Source organism: Mustela lutreola, chromosome 7 (genome assembly GCF_030435805.1).
Source record: "Mustela lutreola isolate mMusLut2 chromosome 7, mMusLut2.pri, whole genome shotgun sequence".
In the NCBI taxonomy this organism is placed as follows: domain Eukaryota; kingdom Metazoa; phylum Chordata; class Mammalia; order Carnivora; family Mustelidae; genus Mustela; species Mustela lutreola.
This window is the reverse complement of record NC_081296.1, coordinates 138,921,067-138,938,319: the sequence shown is the minus strand read 5'-3', so window position 1 is coordinate 138,938,319 and position 17,253 is coordinate 138,921,067. Positions and strand designations below refer to the sequence as shown.

General features: G+C 42.7%; 1 protein-coding gene across 7 annotated transcripts in view; it reads right to left on the bottom strand.

Annotated features, from left to right (window-relative positions):
• Window positions 1-2,041: 2,041 nt before the first annotated feature.
• Window positions 2,042-17,253, bottom strand: part of ENTPD5 (ectonucleoside triphosphate diphosphohydrolase 5 (inactive)) — a 49,634-nt gene continuing 34,422 nt past the window's right edge. For all 7 annotated transcript variants that reach the window (XM_059182834.1, XM_059182837.1, XM_059182833.1 and 4 more), the window contains 10 exons: window positions 16,045-16,120; window positions 15,729-15,764; window positions 15,317-15,405; window positions 14,931-15,010; window positions 14,028-14,089; window positions 12,735-12,836; window positions 11,686-11,826; window positions 10,925-10,981; window positions 8,246-8,361; window positions 2,042-5,603 (listed from right to left, as the gene is read on the bottom strand). In XM_059182834.1, coding sequence (XP_059038817.1) covers window positions 5,517-5,603; window positions 8,246-8,361; window positions 10,925-10,981; window positions 11,686-11,826; window positions 12,735-12,836; window positions 14,028-14,089; window positions 14,931-15,010; window positions 15,317-15,405; window positions 15,729-15,764; window positions 16,045-16,120 — 846 coding nt within the window. In that variant the 3' untranslated portion in view covers window positions 2,042-5,516. The remainder of the gene's footprint in view (window positions 5,604-8,245; window positions 8,362-10,924; window positions 10,982-11,685; window positions 11,827-12,734; window positions 12,837-14,027; window positions 14,090-14,930; window positions 15,011-15,316; window positions 15,406-15,728; window positions 15,765-16,044; window positions 16,121-17,253) is intronic.

Below are 17,253 nucleotides of genomic sequence, written 5' to 3'. Positions count from 1 at the left end.
AATCTTCCAAAAGAGGATTAGCTTCCAAATGCAATGTATAAGGCCAGTATACAAAACCAGGCAAAGATACCACAATTTATAGGCCAAAATTTATAGGTTCATCCTTGATGAACACAGATGCAAAAGTCCTCCTCAACAAAATATTAACAAATCTAATAATACATTAAAAAGGATCATAGAGGGGCACCTGGGTGGTTCAGTGGGTTAAAGCCTCTGCCTTCAGCTCAGGTCATGGTCTCAAGGGTCCTGGGATCAAGCCCCGCATGGGGCTCCGCATCAGGCTCTCCGCTCAGCAGGGAGCCTATGGTGTATGGATCATACACCATAATTAAGTTACTCCAGGGACGCAAGGAGAGTTCAACCTACGGAAATCAATTATATAGGTTAACAGAAGGAAAGACAAGTCATTTTATCATCTTAATAGATGTACAAAATCATCTGACAAAATTCAATATCCATTTATGCTAAAAATTCTCAACAAAGTGGGCATATTAGGGAATGGGGAATGTACTTCAACATAATACAGGCCATATAGGACAAACCTTTAGCTAGCATCATACTTAAAGGTACAAAGCTGAAAGCCTTTCATCTTAAGAACAGGAACAAGACAAGAATGCCCATTCTCACCTCTTTTATCCGTCATAGTACTGTAAGTCCCAGCTACAGAAATTAGGCAAGAAAGAAAAATAAAAAGCAGCCAAGTCAGGAAGTAAAACTCACTATTTGCAGATGACATGATACTGTATATAGAAAGCCCTAAAGACTCCATCAAAAAACTGTCGGTACTAAAAATAAATTCAGTAAAGTTACAGGATATAAAATTAATACACTGAAACTGGTGTTTCCAAACTAGTGTTTCCAAACAGTAAGAACAAAGCGCCAGAAGTTAAGAAAACAATCTCATTTAAAAAACAAAATGAGCCTGGGTGGCTCAGTGGGTTAAAGCCTCTGCCTGCAGCTACGGTCATGATCTCAGGGTCCTGGGATCGAGCCCCGCATCAGGCTCTCTGCTCGGGGGGGGGAACCTGCTTCCTCCTCTCTGCCTGCCTCTCTACCTACTTGTGATCTCTGTCAAATAAATAAAATCTTAAAAAAAAAAAAAAAAGAAAGAAACAATTCCATTTACAATTTCATCACAAAGAGTAAAATACCTATAAATAAATGTAATCAATGAGGTGAAAGATCTGGATGCTTAAACAGCAAAGACACTGAGGAACTGAACACACAAATGGAAAGCTAATCTGTGCTTATGGGTTGGAATAATATTACTAAAAACTCCACATTACCCAAAGCAATCTCTAGACTCCATGCAGTAGTTCTCTAAATTCCAACAGCATAGGACACAGAATTAGAACAAATGATTCTTTTTTTTTTTTTTTTAAAGATTTTATTTATTTATTTGACAGACAGAGATCACAAGTAGGCAGAGAGGCAGGCAGAGAGAGAGAGAGAGGAGGAAGCAGGCTCCCTGCCGAGCAGAGAGCCCGATGCGGGGCTTGATCCCAGGACCCTGGGACCATGACCCGAGCCGAAGGCAGAGGCTTTAACCCACTGAGCCACCCAGGCGCCCCTAGAACAAATGATTCTTAACTCTGTGTGGAACCACATTAAATCCCGAATAGCCAAAGCAGTCTTGAGAAAGAAGAACAAAGATGTCACACTCCCTAATTTCAAACTAGTCTACAAAGGTGTAGTACCTAAAACAGTATGGTACAAAAACAGACAGAGATCAAATGGAACAGAACTGAGCGTCCAGAAATAAACCCACACATATCAAAGCAATTAACCTACCACAAAGAAGCCAAAGATCACATGTAGTAGAGAAAAGTCAGTTTCACTTACATGGGGAATCTCAACAAAAGGACAAACAAAATAAAACCAAACCAAACCAAAACAAAACAAAAAACAAAAAACCACCTCACAGAAAACAGACTAGTGGTTACCAGAGGAGGAGGAGGTCAACTGTTCGATGACTAGATTTGTAGTGGTGATCATTTGTAGTGTATACGGATGTTAAATTATAAAGCTGTACACCAGGAACTTATATAATAAAAAAAGATTAATGTAATTCTTTTTAATGCCAGTCATAAACTTACACAATTGCCTTCTAATGAAGATAAAAATTAAAAATACCAAATTCATGCATTTTTGTTAAAATTGCTGTTTTAAAATTCCTAACGCAATGCAGATGAAACATAAATTACTTTAACCTTTGTTAAAGGTGCGCACGGGACTTTCTGAAAAAGAAATCTTATTAATGTTAATTATTTCCTTATCACAGCACCAGGTTTCAATTTTATTTATGGTTTCTCTCTGGGACACTATTGGCTGTTCTGTAATAAAACAATAAATAATTTAATTGCACAGGTCTGACAAAAGGAACCAGGTCAAAAAGGAAATTCAATTAGCAGCAGAATCTGTTCACGTATGGTTGCAGACGGGTGGCTGACTTGCCAGGGAAGGGGTATCTTGCTTTGGGTTTTTGAAAAACCTCACTTCACAGTACTAGAGAATCCTTTTAAAGAGATTTGTGCATCCACTGGATTTGTACACTGTAAAAAACACCTTGCCCAAAAGTCTGATTTGAAGATGAAATGAGAAGAAACAGTCTGCTTTTGGGCTAAACTAAGCTATTTTTAGAATAATTTTTGAAGGAATGAGAAATCTGTTACCACAGGGGTAGCTTTACAGGCAAAAGCAGAATATTTTTAAGATGCTAAAAAAGTGACAGCATGAACCTTCCTGGGATCTCAGGAGAAATGTGCCCAGACGGAATAGGGCAATTACCGTGAAAAGCCATGTGAGTACAGGCAGAGTCCAGAAAGGTCACTGTAGGGGAAAAAAAGGTCATTTTAAACAAAATATAGAAAGGTAGCCCACCCAGGTAGGGATATCATGGACTCTGCAAGTGCGCGAACCAAATCCGGCAAGACAGGAAGAATTTAAGGCACACTTTGCAAGGACCTCCACGGCCCACAGAGGATGTTCTTCGTACGATAGTGATGGTGGTAACAAACACAGAACATCCGCTCGTGCCTGGCCATGTCCTTAGTATTAGAAACATTAAAAACACATTTATAGAGAGGGAACAACCAGCAATATTAGATTCTGTAGGACCCCTTAACAAGAGGCCCAAAAGGTACACTAAGGGGAAATAAGGATAATTATAGAAAAATTGGTTTTTCTAAGTAATAAAAATTCTCATTCCAAACTGCTCCTAAAATGGATAAATTAATTCTCTAGATATTCTCATCAAGATAATCAGAATATATGTAGATACACTTCTGGAATTTTACTGCATCTACCCAAGATTTCTGAAGGTACCGGGGATGGTCACAGGAGTTGCCGAACAGTACCCGGCCCGCGTTCACAGGCTTCGGAGACAAGCTGTGCTGGTAAGCGCCACGGGATCTTCGCTCTCTGGGCCCATCAAGCTGGACGAGTCCAGTGAACACAGTTTACCTCTCGGAAAACAAGTTGGTTTCTACTAGAGGAAACGGTCTCTCTCCCTGATCATATGAAACAACATTTAGTGTATGATGACTAGTTCTAACACCCTATTTTTTGGATAAAGATGGGTCTAGAAGCCATACGGTATGTTAAAGAAGAGACATAAAGGACTTGGGAGCTTCCTCAAAGGACTGAAAGGCTGTGGAAGGAGGGATTAGAGCAGAACTCAGACCACTGAGAAGACAGGTAATTTGAGCTCAATATAAAGGGGATTTTCTTTTAAACATCAGTGTAGTCTAAAAATGGAGTGAGCGAGCTTCTGAACACATCCCTAAACAGCAGCTGAATGATAACCAGTCAGATATGTTGAGGGAACTCTTCAATGGGCATAAGATTGGGTTTGAACTTTGGCTGTTCCTAATCCTAAAGATTCTATTATTTCATTATGTAGCATTTTTGAGAAAGACAACAGGTATTAAAGGTGACTTCAGTATAGTAAAAGTTGGAAAAATCTGAAGGAATTCCACAATGTATTTAAAAATAACTAAAATTTGGGGGATGAAGATATGGAAATTTGCCTAGTTACTTGCACATACCAGATGTCAAATACTGACTCAATGGAAAGACTAAAAAATAAGGTTCCCCAGGAGCTGATGTGAGGGCCAGGTATATTACCATCTTTTCTGAAGGATCTGAAAGAGTCTACTGTGAAGGCTACAAGTTTGGGGAGATTTATATAAACTGTACTGGGAAAAAGCTGGAGGCAAGGAGCCAAGGCAAAAGAGACAGATTTTAGAAAGATCTTTCAAGTCCAAGAGCACTCGAGTGGGTAGAGAAGCAGCAGATAATGGTCATGTTAAAAAAAAAATATATATATATATATACAAGATAATGACTTTCAGGGAAAATAATTAATAGAATCAAGAGTTCTGAACACTCAAACTCAGAAAGAAAATCCACCGTACTGATGTGGGCCCAAATGTCCAACCAAATCAAATGTTAGGTACCACCAAAAAGGATCTCAGAAACTGTGGAACTAGGCAAACAATTTACAGGAAGTTAGCTAAAATGATCAGCACCAGGGCAGTAAGAGGTACTGCTAAATAATGGAGAATTAAAGGACAACCTGAAAGGAGCTGTGCCCAAAATCTAGAGGCCAGATCTTAGAAATACAAAGAAAACACATTTAGGATGAGAAATTAAATGCATTAGCTTGGGAGGAAGTATGGGTGCTGAACACACACAGTCCTGTGAAGTTGGATGTGGTAGTTAATCCCAGGGTGTCGATTAAAAGTTGATTAAAGAGGGTGGTCTATTCAAGGAAGCCACCCCTCCCAAACCTTGTCCTTAGAGACTGGCTGTCCTCCGTTTCTAAGATGGGGTCTGCACAGCTAGGAGCTGCCCTCCCGTCTGGCCAAGATTTAGGATGCCTCTCAGCTGTCTGGCTGGAAATGGCGGAAAGCAGGATCACATAATTTCAGATTCGTTACCTTTTTCCCCCCTTGAGTTACACATGAAAAGCAAAAGCAGGTATTTTCTTCTTTCTCTTTTTTAGGGGAGCTGGGTGGAAATAAAGGCGGGACACAGCAATGTGTATGAGGAGGAGAAAAATACTGGTGTTGACATCGCATGAGACTGCAATCAGTGGGCTTAGTTTAACATGGAAGAGGAAATAGAGTATGTTCAAAGGAATGAGGCACTCAAAGGGTTGAAATGAGATTTTTCTTTGGTTCCCAAGGACCTGTCCCTAGGCTCTCCAAGGTTAAGTTCCAAAGCGCTTTTGGCTTTGTGACACACGAAGAATCTCAAACCTTTAGATTCTGGTGCCAGCTGTGCAAGCAGAGTGGTTAGGTCAACAGTTCACATTAAATGTATAAACTTAATGAGTCCCAAATCTCTAGACTCAAGGGCAAGACTTGCGTCCAAAAGCCCCTTCTACCTGATGAATCCAGCTGCAGGGCTTCAGGCCAGGCTATCCTCAGACTGGCTCAGAACATGATTGAGTCCTTTCTTCTACTTTTAGAAAGGTTGTTGGAGAATGCAGTCCTCAGAAGAAGGGCTTGGCCTCAGTGAGAGATGCCCAGGGACTGCAGCAGGTGGAAGGTGGCCCCCAAGGCCCAACCTGTCTCTATGTTGTTCACTTTCTTTGAGAGCTGTTGAGGAGGAAAAAAAAAAAAAGTTCACATCTGCATCAATTTTCAGCTCTAGCAAACATGACACAGGCAGAGAGTATCTACAAAATCATCCACATACATGGCCAAACCAAGGTAAAATTTGGGGTAGCCTGTCTTGGGAGGCTTCCCACTACCCACAGTGTAACAGTTTCCTTCCTGCCGTGGCTTACACCTGCCAATCTGATCTCTGAAAATTCTGGCCCAGGAAGGGGTCTCACCCAGACCTTCTTGACAGAGGCTTCTGAATTCTTTCCCTACCCCAGAACTGAATACATGAGGAACTGGGAATAGATTTAGAGGTAGCAAAGAACATACCAAACTTCTCAATTCATACTCTGTAAATAACCAAAATTTCTTAAGCACTAATTAATAACCAATCAAGGCATTTAAGGCATTCTAGCCAGGTTGTGCCTCAGTTAGTGCAGTGACTTCGGGCAAGTGTTTAGACCTGATTTCCTCCACTATGTAAAAAACAGATTAGATTAGTATTTATCAAACTGTTTTCTTTAGAATCTTAGGAATTCTTGGAAGTGCTTTGAAAGAGCAAGGGAGGCCAAATGCTAAAGGAGTTCCAGGCCCCCTTTCTCTGCTTCCACCAGACAGCAAAACTTTGATCAGCTTTACTGGCCTTCTGTGGAAGCTTCTGTTGAACAGTGATGCCACCACTGATAACACCACACACAAAAGAGTCTGGAAATCAGTGAACTGGATTTAGTCTTTCTTTCTAGGACTAATTTCTTATGATACAATACTTCTGCTTCTGTGTTGACCTGATGAAATCTATACTAGGCACTGTGCCAAAAACTGGGAAGAAAGGCAGTGAACCACCACCTTGAGATTTAGTTTGTGACATGTGAGTCAGATTGGGAGTGCCCCCCACAGCCCCCAATGCTCCTCTGCCCTCAGGCCTGGGCTGATGGCCCAAGGGTGAAGAAGCTGAAATAAAGTGGCCTCTGGGCCAGAGAAATGCCTGTCACTGAATTTAATTCTGCCACCATTGAAATAACAAAGACTAAAAGGATGACAGCACTGGAAATGACAGAAAACTGTCTTTAAATGACACAGTTAGGGCGCCTGGGTGGCTCAGTGGGTTGAGCCTCTGTCTTCGGCTCAGGTCATGATCTTAGGGTCCTGGGATCAAGTCCCACATCAGGCTCTCTGCTCTGCAGGGAGCCTGCTTCTTCCTCTTTCTCTCTCTCTGCCTCCCTCTCTGCCTACTTGTGATTTCTCTGTCAAATAAATAAATAAAATCTGTTTAAAAAATAAATAAATAAATGACATGGTTATTGTTGATCCTTAAGTAGAGGAAGTTAACTTTGTACGTATTAAGGACTTAGGATAACCTTTCTTATCCACAAATCTATACCCAACTGGTGTGAAATGCCTACACTGATAATACCAATATTAATAACTTTCTATGTGCCAGGCATTTTGCCTTACATACAGTATCTCAATTTTTATAACAGCACTAGGAAATAAAGATCCCTAAGTTTGGATGAGAAACCTAAAAGTTAGAGAGGGGAAGTAAATCACTTAGGTTACAGAGGTGGTAAGCTTGCAGACACAGAACATGAGCCCAGATTTGATGGACAATGGAGTCATCCTTTAAATACTTCGTGATACTGACTCTTCTGGCAAGTAATTCTTTGGTAAGCACCTTAAATGTTGATATTCCTGTCAGATGCAACACGTTAAATCCAAATACCTTTAGTGCAAAGTTCAAAGTTGCCTGTGCCATACTTCTATTTTTGTCACATCTCTTCCAGTAGACTATATGCTACTTGAGGACAAGATTTTTTATCTTAATTATCTTGTAACCATAACATACAGTCATTCCACTACGGTACAGGAGAAAAGAAAGTCAGTGGGATGGATGAAACATGAAAAGATGTTTTCCTACAGACAAAGTGGAGCGCGCACAAGTGGATGGAAAAGGAAGACAAAGAGGGACCCACGATTCACGAGACACTGAATATATGCGGCACATATAAAGTAAGACATACTACATATACACAAGGCATTCAACGCCAGTGAGAACCGGAAAAACGCACTCACGGAGGACACCCTTTTGTCCTCGGCCAAATAAAACCATCTGCTAGGCTAATGAGCACATGCATGCTACCAGCCAGTGTACCTGTCCCTGTGCCTCTCCAAACTGAGCAAATTTATGTGACAGCCACAGGCAACTCCTGTCCCTGGGTCCCCTTGATCAGCTCTAGTACTTACAACCATACTGTCAGCAACAGAGAGAGGCAGGAAATATGGACCCAGGGTTTAAGAGTCCGGCACTTCCAACACGCCTGTACCCTATCCTGTGTGTTCCTAGCCCCACTGCCTTCCCTGTGCTTCTTGCCCTTGCCCTCTGAACTGGCTTTAATAAACCATGTGACTTGGGCCCCTTGATTCGGGATGCAAGCCTTCTGCTCTGTGACCCCTGGGATAGCTTGCCTGGGAATATACTTGGAAGCTACCGTTGCATCAAGCCAATTTCCCGCGTTCGTGATGTCTTGCACAGCCCCTCGCCCACAGCCCGCATAATTCCGCCTGCGGCTACTCTGATCACCACACAAGTGCTTTTCCTAATTCCCAAGTCAGCAGACTGTTTTACGATCCTCTCTTACCTGTAAGACGGTGCTGTCTACAAAGCCAAAGCCGTCCTTCAACAGGGCTGTGATGTAACTGAGATCCATGCACAGGAACGGACTGCCTGAGGTGAAGTTTTCCAAGTTATCACACACTGAAAGGGAGGGAGAGTGAAGAGTAGAATTTAAGTTTGCCACCAGGTGGCAGGTGTACGATTTTCTCTCACTAGAGACTTAGGATAAGCGAAGCAGAATTCTCCCCGTGGTTGATGCCCGCGAGTCGTGGAGACTGGAGTTGTGCGCACTGACCGAGCCTCTTGCATATATTCCATCTCACCCCCTCAAATGGATCATAGTTTACTTAGTTTTTAATTTATTTTTAAAATCTTTTAAGATTTTATTTCTTTGACAGAGAGAGACACAGCAAGAGAGGGAACACAAGCAGGGGACTTGGGAGAGGGAGAAGCAGGCTTCCTGCTGAGCAGGGAGCAGGATGCAGGGCTTGATGCCAGGACCCTGGGATCACGACCTGAGGTGCAGGCAGATGCTCAAGCCTGAGCCACCCAGGCACCCCGCCTATATATATATATGTATATTTTTTAAGATTTTATTTATTTATCAGAGAGAGAAAAGTGAGAGAGCGAGCACAGGCAGGCAGAGAGGCAGGCAGAGGCAGAGGGAGAAGCAGGCTCCCCGCCGAGCAAGGAGCCTGATGTGGGACTCGATCCCAGGACGCTGGGATCATGACCTGAGCCGAAGGCAGCTGCTTAACCAAGCCACCCAGGCGTCCCGCCCCTATATATTTTTAAAATTTTATTTATTTATTTATCAGAGAGGAAGAGAGCACAAGCAGGGAGAGTGGCAGGTAGAGGGAGAAGCAGGCTCTCTGACGAGCAAGAGCTGTACATGGGACTCGATCCCAGGACCCTGTGATCATGAAATTGAGCTGAAGGCAGACGCTTAAGCGTCTGAGCCATCTCAGGGTTATTAAGCTCGGGCCCCGCATTGGGCTCTGCACCGGGCACGGAGCCTCCTGCGGATTCTCCCTCTCCCCGTCATCCTGTGCCCCTCCCTCTCTTCCCTCTTCTTCCCTGACTCTGTCTCTCTCCCCCTCCCTCCTTCTCTGCAAAAAAAAAAAATTAAAAAAGTAAAAATTTTTTTTCTGTTTTAATATTTCATGCAATATGTGAATTGTACAAAAAAGTACAATTTGCTGATACTATCCACTGTAGGAAATAAATCTTTACTAAAGTATTTGAAAAAAAAATTGGGCGAAGGACCTGAATAGACATTTTTCCACAGCAAACTTACAGCACCCAACAGACACAGGCAAAGAAGCTCAGCATCACTCATCATCAGGGGACACAAATCAGAACCACAATAAGGGATCACCTCACACCAATCGGAATGTCTAGTGTCAAACAGAAAAGAAATAACAAGTGCTGGTGAAGATGTGGAGAAAAAGGCCCCTGTGACGTGCAAACTGGTGCAGCCTATGGGTAAGAGTAGAGGATCCTCAAAAAATTAAAAACAGGGCGCCTGGGTGGCTCAGTGTGTTGAGCCGCTGCCTTCAGCTCAGGTCATGATCTCAGGGTCCTGGGATCGAGTCCCGCATCGGGCTCTCTGTTCAGCAGGGAGCCTGCTTCCCTCTCTCTCTCTCTGCCTGCCTCTCTGCCTACTTGTGATCTCTGTCTGTCAAATAAACAAACAAAATCTTTAAAAAAAAAAATTAAAAACAAATACCGTGTGATCCGGTAGTTCTACTACTGCCTACTACCCCAAGAAAATGAAAACAGTAATTCAAAAAGATATAAACACCCCTGGGCTTATTACACTATTTAGAAGAGCCAAATTATGGAAGCAGCTCAAGTGCCCACTGATAGATGATGGATAAGGATGGGGTGCGTGTGTATGTATACATAATAATATACGTACACGATGTACATTATACATACACTATTTATTATGTGCACACACACATCTTCTATATATATGTATTCATAATACACACACACACACACACACACAATGGAATATTACTCAGCCATAACAAAGAATGGTACATTGTCATTTGTTATGATGTGAATGGATCTAGAGGGTGTTATGCTGAAATTCAGTCAGACAGACAAAGACAACTACCATATGATTTCATTTATACATGGAACCCTCCCCCAAAAAACAGATGAACAAACAAAGTAAAAAACAGACTCTTTAATAGAACTGGTGGTTGTCAGAGGGGAGATGGATAGGGGGATGCGACAAACAGGTGAAGGAAATTAAGAGGTAAAAACTTCCAGCTGTAAAATAAGTAAGTCACAGGGATAAGTACACCACCGGGTGTACTGCAACAGTGTTGTATGGAGACAGACAGTGACTATATTATTACAGCAAACACTGGGTAATGTACATAATAGCCCAACCTATATGTCGTATACCTAAAACTGATATAACATTGTATTTTAATTATACTTCAATAATAGAAAAAAAAAAGGAAGGAAGAAAGAACTGTAGAAAAGAAGAAAAGGTTTTCACCCTCTCCCCAAAGCCTCTTGTATTCCCATGGATTTTTATGCCACTTTTTTTTTATGCTTTTAATTCTGGGCAAAAATGGGAAACTAGGCTTTCTGCTGACTGCGGTGCTCTGGGTCACTTTCAGGTCACTGGAGTTCACAGGCACAGATGCACAGACTTGCCTTCATGGCTTCCACTAGCACTTACCTTCCCTTGCTTTTCTTTCAAAATCTTCAACTTTTAAAACACCCCCCGTCTCATAATCTACAATGAAACAGTAGCTCATGTCAAAAAGCCTTCAAGGAAACAAGGAAATTCATCCTAGTGATAGTCATAATAATGAAAAAAAACAAAAGTGAATTTTCTAACATTACAGAACTGGCTAAACAAACATGACACAGCCATACAATATAATCTGTGTAGTCTATTTTATTAATAGTTATTCTATGTATATTTAATCACAATAAAAAACCTGACCTGCTAAAAAAACAGAAAATAGGAAATTAATTCCTGTCTCAGGCCATCACAGAGCATACATACATTCACAGAGCTAAGAAAAAGCATTACTATTGTGATAAGGAAATAGAAGTTATCAAGGGGGAGGAAGAAACTTTTTGGGGTAATGGATGTCTTATTTTGAATTTGGTGATGGCTTAATGGTATATGCCTACATCGAAACTTAGTAAATTATACAATTTAAATATTTGTATTTTATATCAACTATATCTCAACAAAAATGTAAAAAAAATAGACTTCATATGTATCTCTTTACACCACTTTCTAGCAAAAGGTTCTAAATCATATTCACCCTTCCACTGCAGCAGCTAATGTCATTCAACAGCCAGCACTGGAGAAGAGTCGTCAGATCACTTACGACAAAGCATTTCAAATACTCTTCTTCTCCCTTTCCCTTCCCAGGACAGCTCTGCCCAGTCTCCTCCCCAGGCTGATTCCCGGAGTAAACTTACCAATCATGTCTGTGTCCACAGCACGATCATAATAGTAAGAGAAAGCATAGAAGGAGCTCTTCCGGACCTCGTCTGGCTGGTGAAGTTTTCCTTGGACCACCCTCAGCACTTCAGCATAGCAGGGCTCGAAGCCCATTTCCCCTGCCAGGGAACCATGAGGAAAATGAGCGCTCGCTAAGGCAAGCTGCCGGAGCCAACAAAGAGACACCAGGAGGATCAAGGAAAGCAGCACACTGAGGCTCAGGACAAAGGGCTGACAGAGATGAACGAGCTTCCACAGCCCGGTCACTCTGGACGAAAGGCACCTGCTTCCACACGGCAGCTTCCCTCCTGAACCTGTTCACCAAAAATTGTCTTATCCAGCTTCAAGCTGCTGTCTGGCCCATGTTCCTTGGTATTTATGAGAAGTATCCAGAAGTCTCAACACTGGCTTCACTGGAAACACTGAGATTTTTCCTTGATTTTAAGGTCTTTGCTTTTTATAATATCTAAGATGAATTATTCTTTCTAATGTCTCAGTTTTTAGTGTTACTATAATTTAAAAAGCTAAACATTAAGGGCACCTGGGTGGCTCAGTTGGTTCAGCGTCTGCCTTTGGGTCAGGTCATGATATTAAAGTCCTGGGATCGAGTCCCACATCAGGGAGGAGTCTGCTTTTCCCTCTCCTTCTCGCTCGCTCTCATTATTTCTCTTTCAAATAAATAAATAAAATATCTTTTTAAAAAAGCAGCTAAATATTAACAGAATTTAAAATTTCTAGATAGAGTTTCTCCTTGCAGAAGTCAGAGACCCTTAAAGCATTAGGCCCAGGTTGAGAACAGGTTACTAATGGATCCGCGTAGCACTTGGGCAGGGAAAGAGCAGGACAGAGGGACAATTGCCTTGTTTGCTGTCATTTCACATTATTCCTTTATGGCATACCAAGATCTATCTGGAATGACTCCCTGCAAAATACAAGCTTCTCTTGAGTTCTGGAAAACATTTCCCACGGAACTTTTCTAGACTTCTACTGCAAAGATAATTTCAACCAGTGAAAAAACATCACTTGCCTTCTTTGTTGCCACCATACTGGTATTTCACACCCCCAAAGATCCACTCTGCTTCCAGCCATCTTGGTAGACAGGCACTTCGGAAAGTGTGTCCATCAATCCCTGAAAGAAGCCAGACCACAGAGTAAGAGGCAAGGATGTGAGAGCGTGCGTGAGAGTGGAGACACACGCACGCACACAACACATGCAAGCGAGAAGCCAATCAAGCTGAAAGGAATTACCAAAAAATAGGTAGTTCAGTGACTTCATCCTACGACAGGAATTCTTTTTTTTAATTTTTTTTTTTTAAGATTTTATTTATTTATTTGACAGAGCGAGATCATAAGTAGGCAGAGAGGCAGGCAGAGAGAGAGAGGAGGAAGCAGGCTCCCTGCCAAGCAGAGAGCCCAATGTGGGACTCGATCCCAGGACCCCGAGATCATGACCGGAGCTGAAGGCAGCGGCTTAACCCACTGAGCCACCCAGGCCCCCCTACGACAGGAATTCTTAACTCAGGGTTCACAGATAGGCTCTGTGGGGTTGGTGAACCCTCTGAAACTACAGATAGATTTTTGTGCATCTGTACATTGGGCAGAGGGGTCCATGGCTTTCAACATGTCTCAAAGAAATCCCAAACCTATAAGGTAATGAGTTCCCTCCCGCCTCAAAATAAAGGGGAAAAAATACTGTTCTACTTTTCTCATTAGTTATTGTGAGGCTTAAATGAAATATATTGGAGATGTTTTGTAAACTCTGAAATGCTATATAATCATTACCACAGTAAGAGTTTACTGTGAGCCAGGCACTGTAAAAAGTATATTAAATGCAAAATCTCTCATAAGGTGAGGAACAGGGAAGGGAAAGGTTAGCTAACTTGCCCCAAATCACAACGCGGGACTGAACCCCGATCGGCCTGCAACCGCTCGACCACCTCTGAAGAGAGGAAGAAAGTTGCTCAGTCACCCCACCTAGCAAGTGGGCTGACGCTGCTCGCTGCACCGCCCCTGTACAACTAAGGGTCTGAGCAAACTGCCAAATTCACTCTTGGAGCTTTGAATTCTGCACACTGCAGCATCCTGGTCACAGGTGTTCGCCCTACATACAGACTTCGTTCTAGAAATGGCTAATAATGTATGCCAAAACAACAGAATGCAACACGAAGTAGAAAAAGAATCTGCTATCATGTCCATTATACAGCACATACTACCTAAATGAGCAGAAGCCTTTCATCCACAGAATCACCGTCAAGGAAGAGGAAAGGCAAGCTGAGGATGGGGGTCACTCTCACCAACCAGCACAGGTACCCAGACGAACCTTCTGTTTCCAGGGCTCCCAGGGTTGCGAGTCTTGCAGCTTTCAGTCCAAATCCCAAGTAACTGTAAAACACAGGATTGACTAATTTCATGCTGAAAATTTCCTGAAGTTCCCCAGCCTAAAGCTAACTCTTTCAAGAGCAGTATGGATTCTCTCCCTCTGGAGGGAGGACAGCCTTGTTCTCTGTGACCTCTTCAACTTGTGTGGACAAATGGTAAGTTCCGTCCAGTTCAGATCAAGGCCATCCAGAACTTTCCATGCCTATGATTTAAAGGCCAGAGACAGTGACACTTTCTAGGGTCTCACCTTGGGAACCATATCCAGAAAAGCTCTCATTATTTTAGCTTCCAGCCCCACTGGGATCAAATCTAAGGATGGATTTTGAACATCTGAAAACAAACTCAAAAGGAGGTAGCTCCGAGTTTTAGCTGAAGATCGTTCAAGTGTCCTCTCTCTAGAAAAAACTTTATTTTTTTTTTAAGTTTATTTATTTTGGGAAGCGTGGGGGAGGGACAGAGAGGGAAAGGGAAAGGCAGGAGCGACAGAGGGAGAGAGAGAAGTGGGACTCCTTGCTGAGCAGGGACCCTGCTTGGGGCTCAATCCCAGGGCCCTGGGATCATGACCTGAGCCAAAGGCAGATGCTTAACTGAGTGAGCCACCCAGGCACCCCTCTCTAGAGAAAACTTTTGACTCCTTAAGTTATGTACTTTTGAGACCAAGAATGGAGAAACCTCTTGGGTCCCTGGGCTTCGGTAAGTGGCTTTGGTTTCAGTTACCAGAACTCTGGGGGTTGGCAGAGACTTTGAAAGGCTAGTCAGATGCAATAACAGATGTGAAAATGCTTTGAAAAGTTAGAAGAATCATATAACAGGAAATATTACTCTGCTCTGTCCCCCTCCTCACCTGTGTGTATAGAGCTTATAAGTGCTGTTAAACATTTCAAATGAAGTGAGGTAGCCGCTAGGGGTTTGTTCCAGGGTTTTCTGCAAATCGGAAAAAGCAAAAAGACTATTTGAGATCTGCAAATGTCTGGAGATGTTACCACCACCATCCCTGTCCTTCCCCCAAAAAATCAGAGATGAAAGAAACAGACTAAGCTGCTGATCTCACAAGGCTGGAGAAATCAAAGGGACCGTGAATAGTGAGGGGACAAGGGGACCAGTCATTAATAGACTCCACTCGACCCATCTGTGGCAGAGCTGCTGTCTGAAAATGGGCCACCACTTTCTTGGCACCGTGACATACCTGCCAAGTGGGCTGCTAACCAGGCCTTCATGTAAACAACTCACCTCAAACTGGGGTAGGAACGTAATTTGAGTGGAGGCCCCCCCCAGGTCCAGGGTCCCCACAGTCTCCCGGCTGTGGCCATGCAGCTGACCTGTGAATGAGAGCCAGCTCTGAATATCTTCTGCTTCCGGGACAGCCCAGCACTCCTCTGTCTGCAATCTCTCTCCTGCTCCTGCATTCGGCAGGTGTCCATAAACACTCCACTGCTCCCCAGCCCCGAAGGCTGTTACGTGTGCTAACCTATAAGGACGCCTGTGGCAGCTGAGGCCTTGAAGACAGGTTACAAACATTAACTTCCTAACTCTTCCTTTCTTTTTGTTTTTTTAAACATAATACAAGCAAACAAGGATATTTACTCTTTGACGCCGTGTGAAACCCAGTTAACGTCTTAGAATAAACTTGAGAATATATTACCTGTCAGAAAATTCACAGTAACCCAAGCTAAGATGCCTGAAAGAGAGAGAAAAACAGAGACTGTAACTCAGAGCATTCCCCTCTGATCTTCCTTGACCTCACTTTTATTCTTTTTCTCTAAAATTTTGTCTAAAACACACATTTCTTTTTCCCTATTCTTCCATTTCCTCTTAGCCCATTCCTCCGTGCTTATTTGTCTCTCCTTGTTTAGTTCCTTTTACTTCCACACCCTCATCCCTGTTCCCAGTTCTTTTAATCACATCTTTTATTAACTCTAGCCCTCTCCCCTCAGAACACGTATTAACACTTCTCCCACCTTCATAAGATCCATCCATGATGCTAACACTGTCATCTGGTACCAGGAAAGGTGACTTCTTGAAGATTTCTCTTACCTAGAGAAAAAGGGAAAAACTCTGGATTCCCCAAGGCAATAAAGAAGATTTCCATATTTGGGCTGTATCTTATTAAGCCTTAAAAAACTACACTCTTTATTTCCCTAGATAAAATTTTAGCAGAACATTCCTTTTCCCTAAAAAACTAGAGAAGGAACTACAAAAGCCATTCCTGGTTTCTTGTAAAAACAAAAAACGTAGGGATTCCTCTGACTTTAAAATAAATCTCAACCAAACTATCGAAATGTATAGGTGAACTGGACTTAGAAGGCATATATTTGACGCCCTCCAGCTCAAATCAGGATCCTGTCATTTTTTTAAAAAGTACCTTATTAATACTGCCTGGGCATGAAGCTAGGAGGACCCTTTCCCACTTGATTTCTTAGATGGCAAGATAAACGGATGGTAGAGAAGAGTTGGGCCTGGGCAGCTCCTGAGGCTACAGAAACATTTCTTCTACTTTCACACCAAATTCTTCAGGCCTTTGGCCGTGCTCATAAAGGGGGCTCATGTCCATAGGCTGGGGTACTCTGCTGTCAGCCCCTGTTAGATTCTGGCACACGGCTAAGGCCTCAAGAGTCCACAGACACCCCAGTTCTAGATTTATTTATCCTGTTTCAGAAGATGGGAATGGACATCTCACCCACTCTTGACTCCCCATAAATAAAGGTCAATGACATGGGTGTTATGTCTTATTTTTTTATATGATTATCATGAGGCAGGGGAGACTTTCCAAACAGAAATAGAACAACTCTGGTCTGCTGGCTGTTCTCATTCCTGACAGGATGAAACACCTCCTGTGAGGACCTCTGGACTCTGTTTCATCCAGGAAAAGCCAGTCAAGTGATCTATAAATAAGCTTTTAAAGCGAAGACAGATGAGCAAACAGGAATAAACACAGCGAGAGAGTTTTCCGCTCTTGCCCTCTCCACTCTTCTCCCCCTGCCCACAGTTTATTCCTAATACAGAAGCCAGAGTGGTGCTTCTTTACTTTTTTTTTTTTTTTAAGATTTATTTTTATTTATTTTAGAGAGAGAGAGAGAGTGCCCATGTGTTGGTGGGGGAAGGGGAGAGGGAGAGAATCTCAAGCTGACTCCACACTGAGCACAGAGCCCAAGGCCAGCTCAACCCCA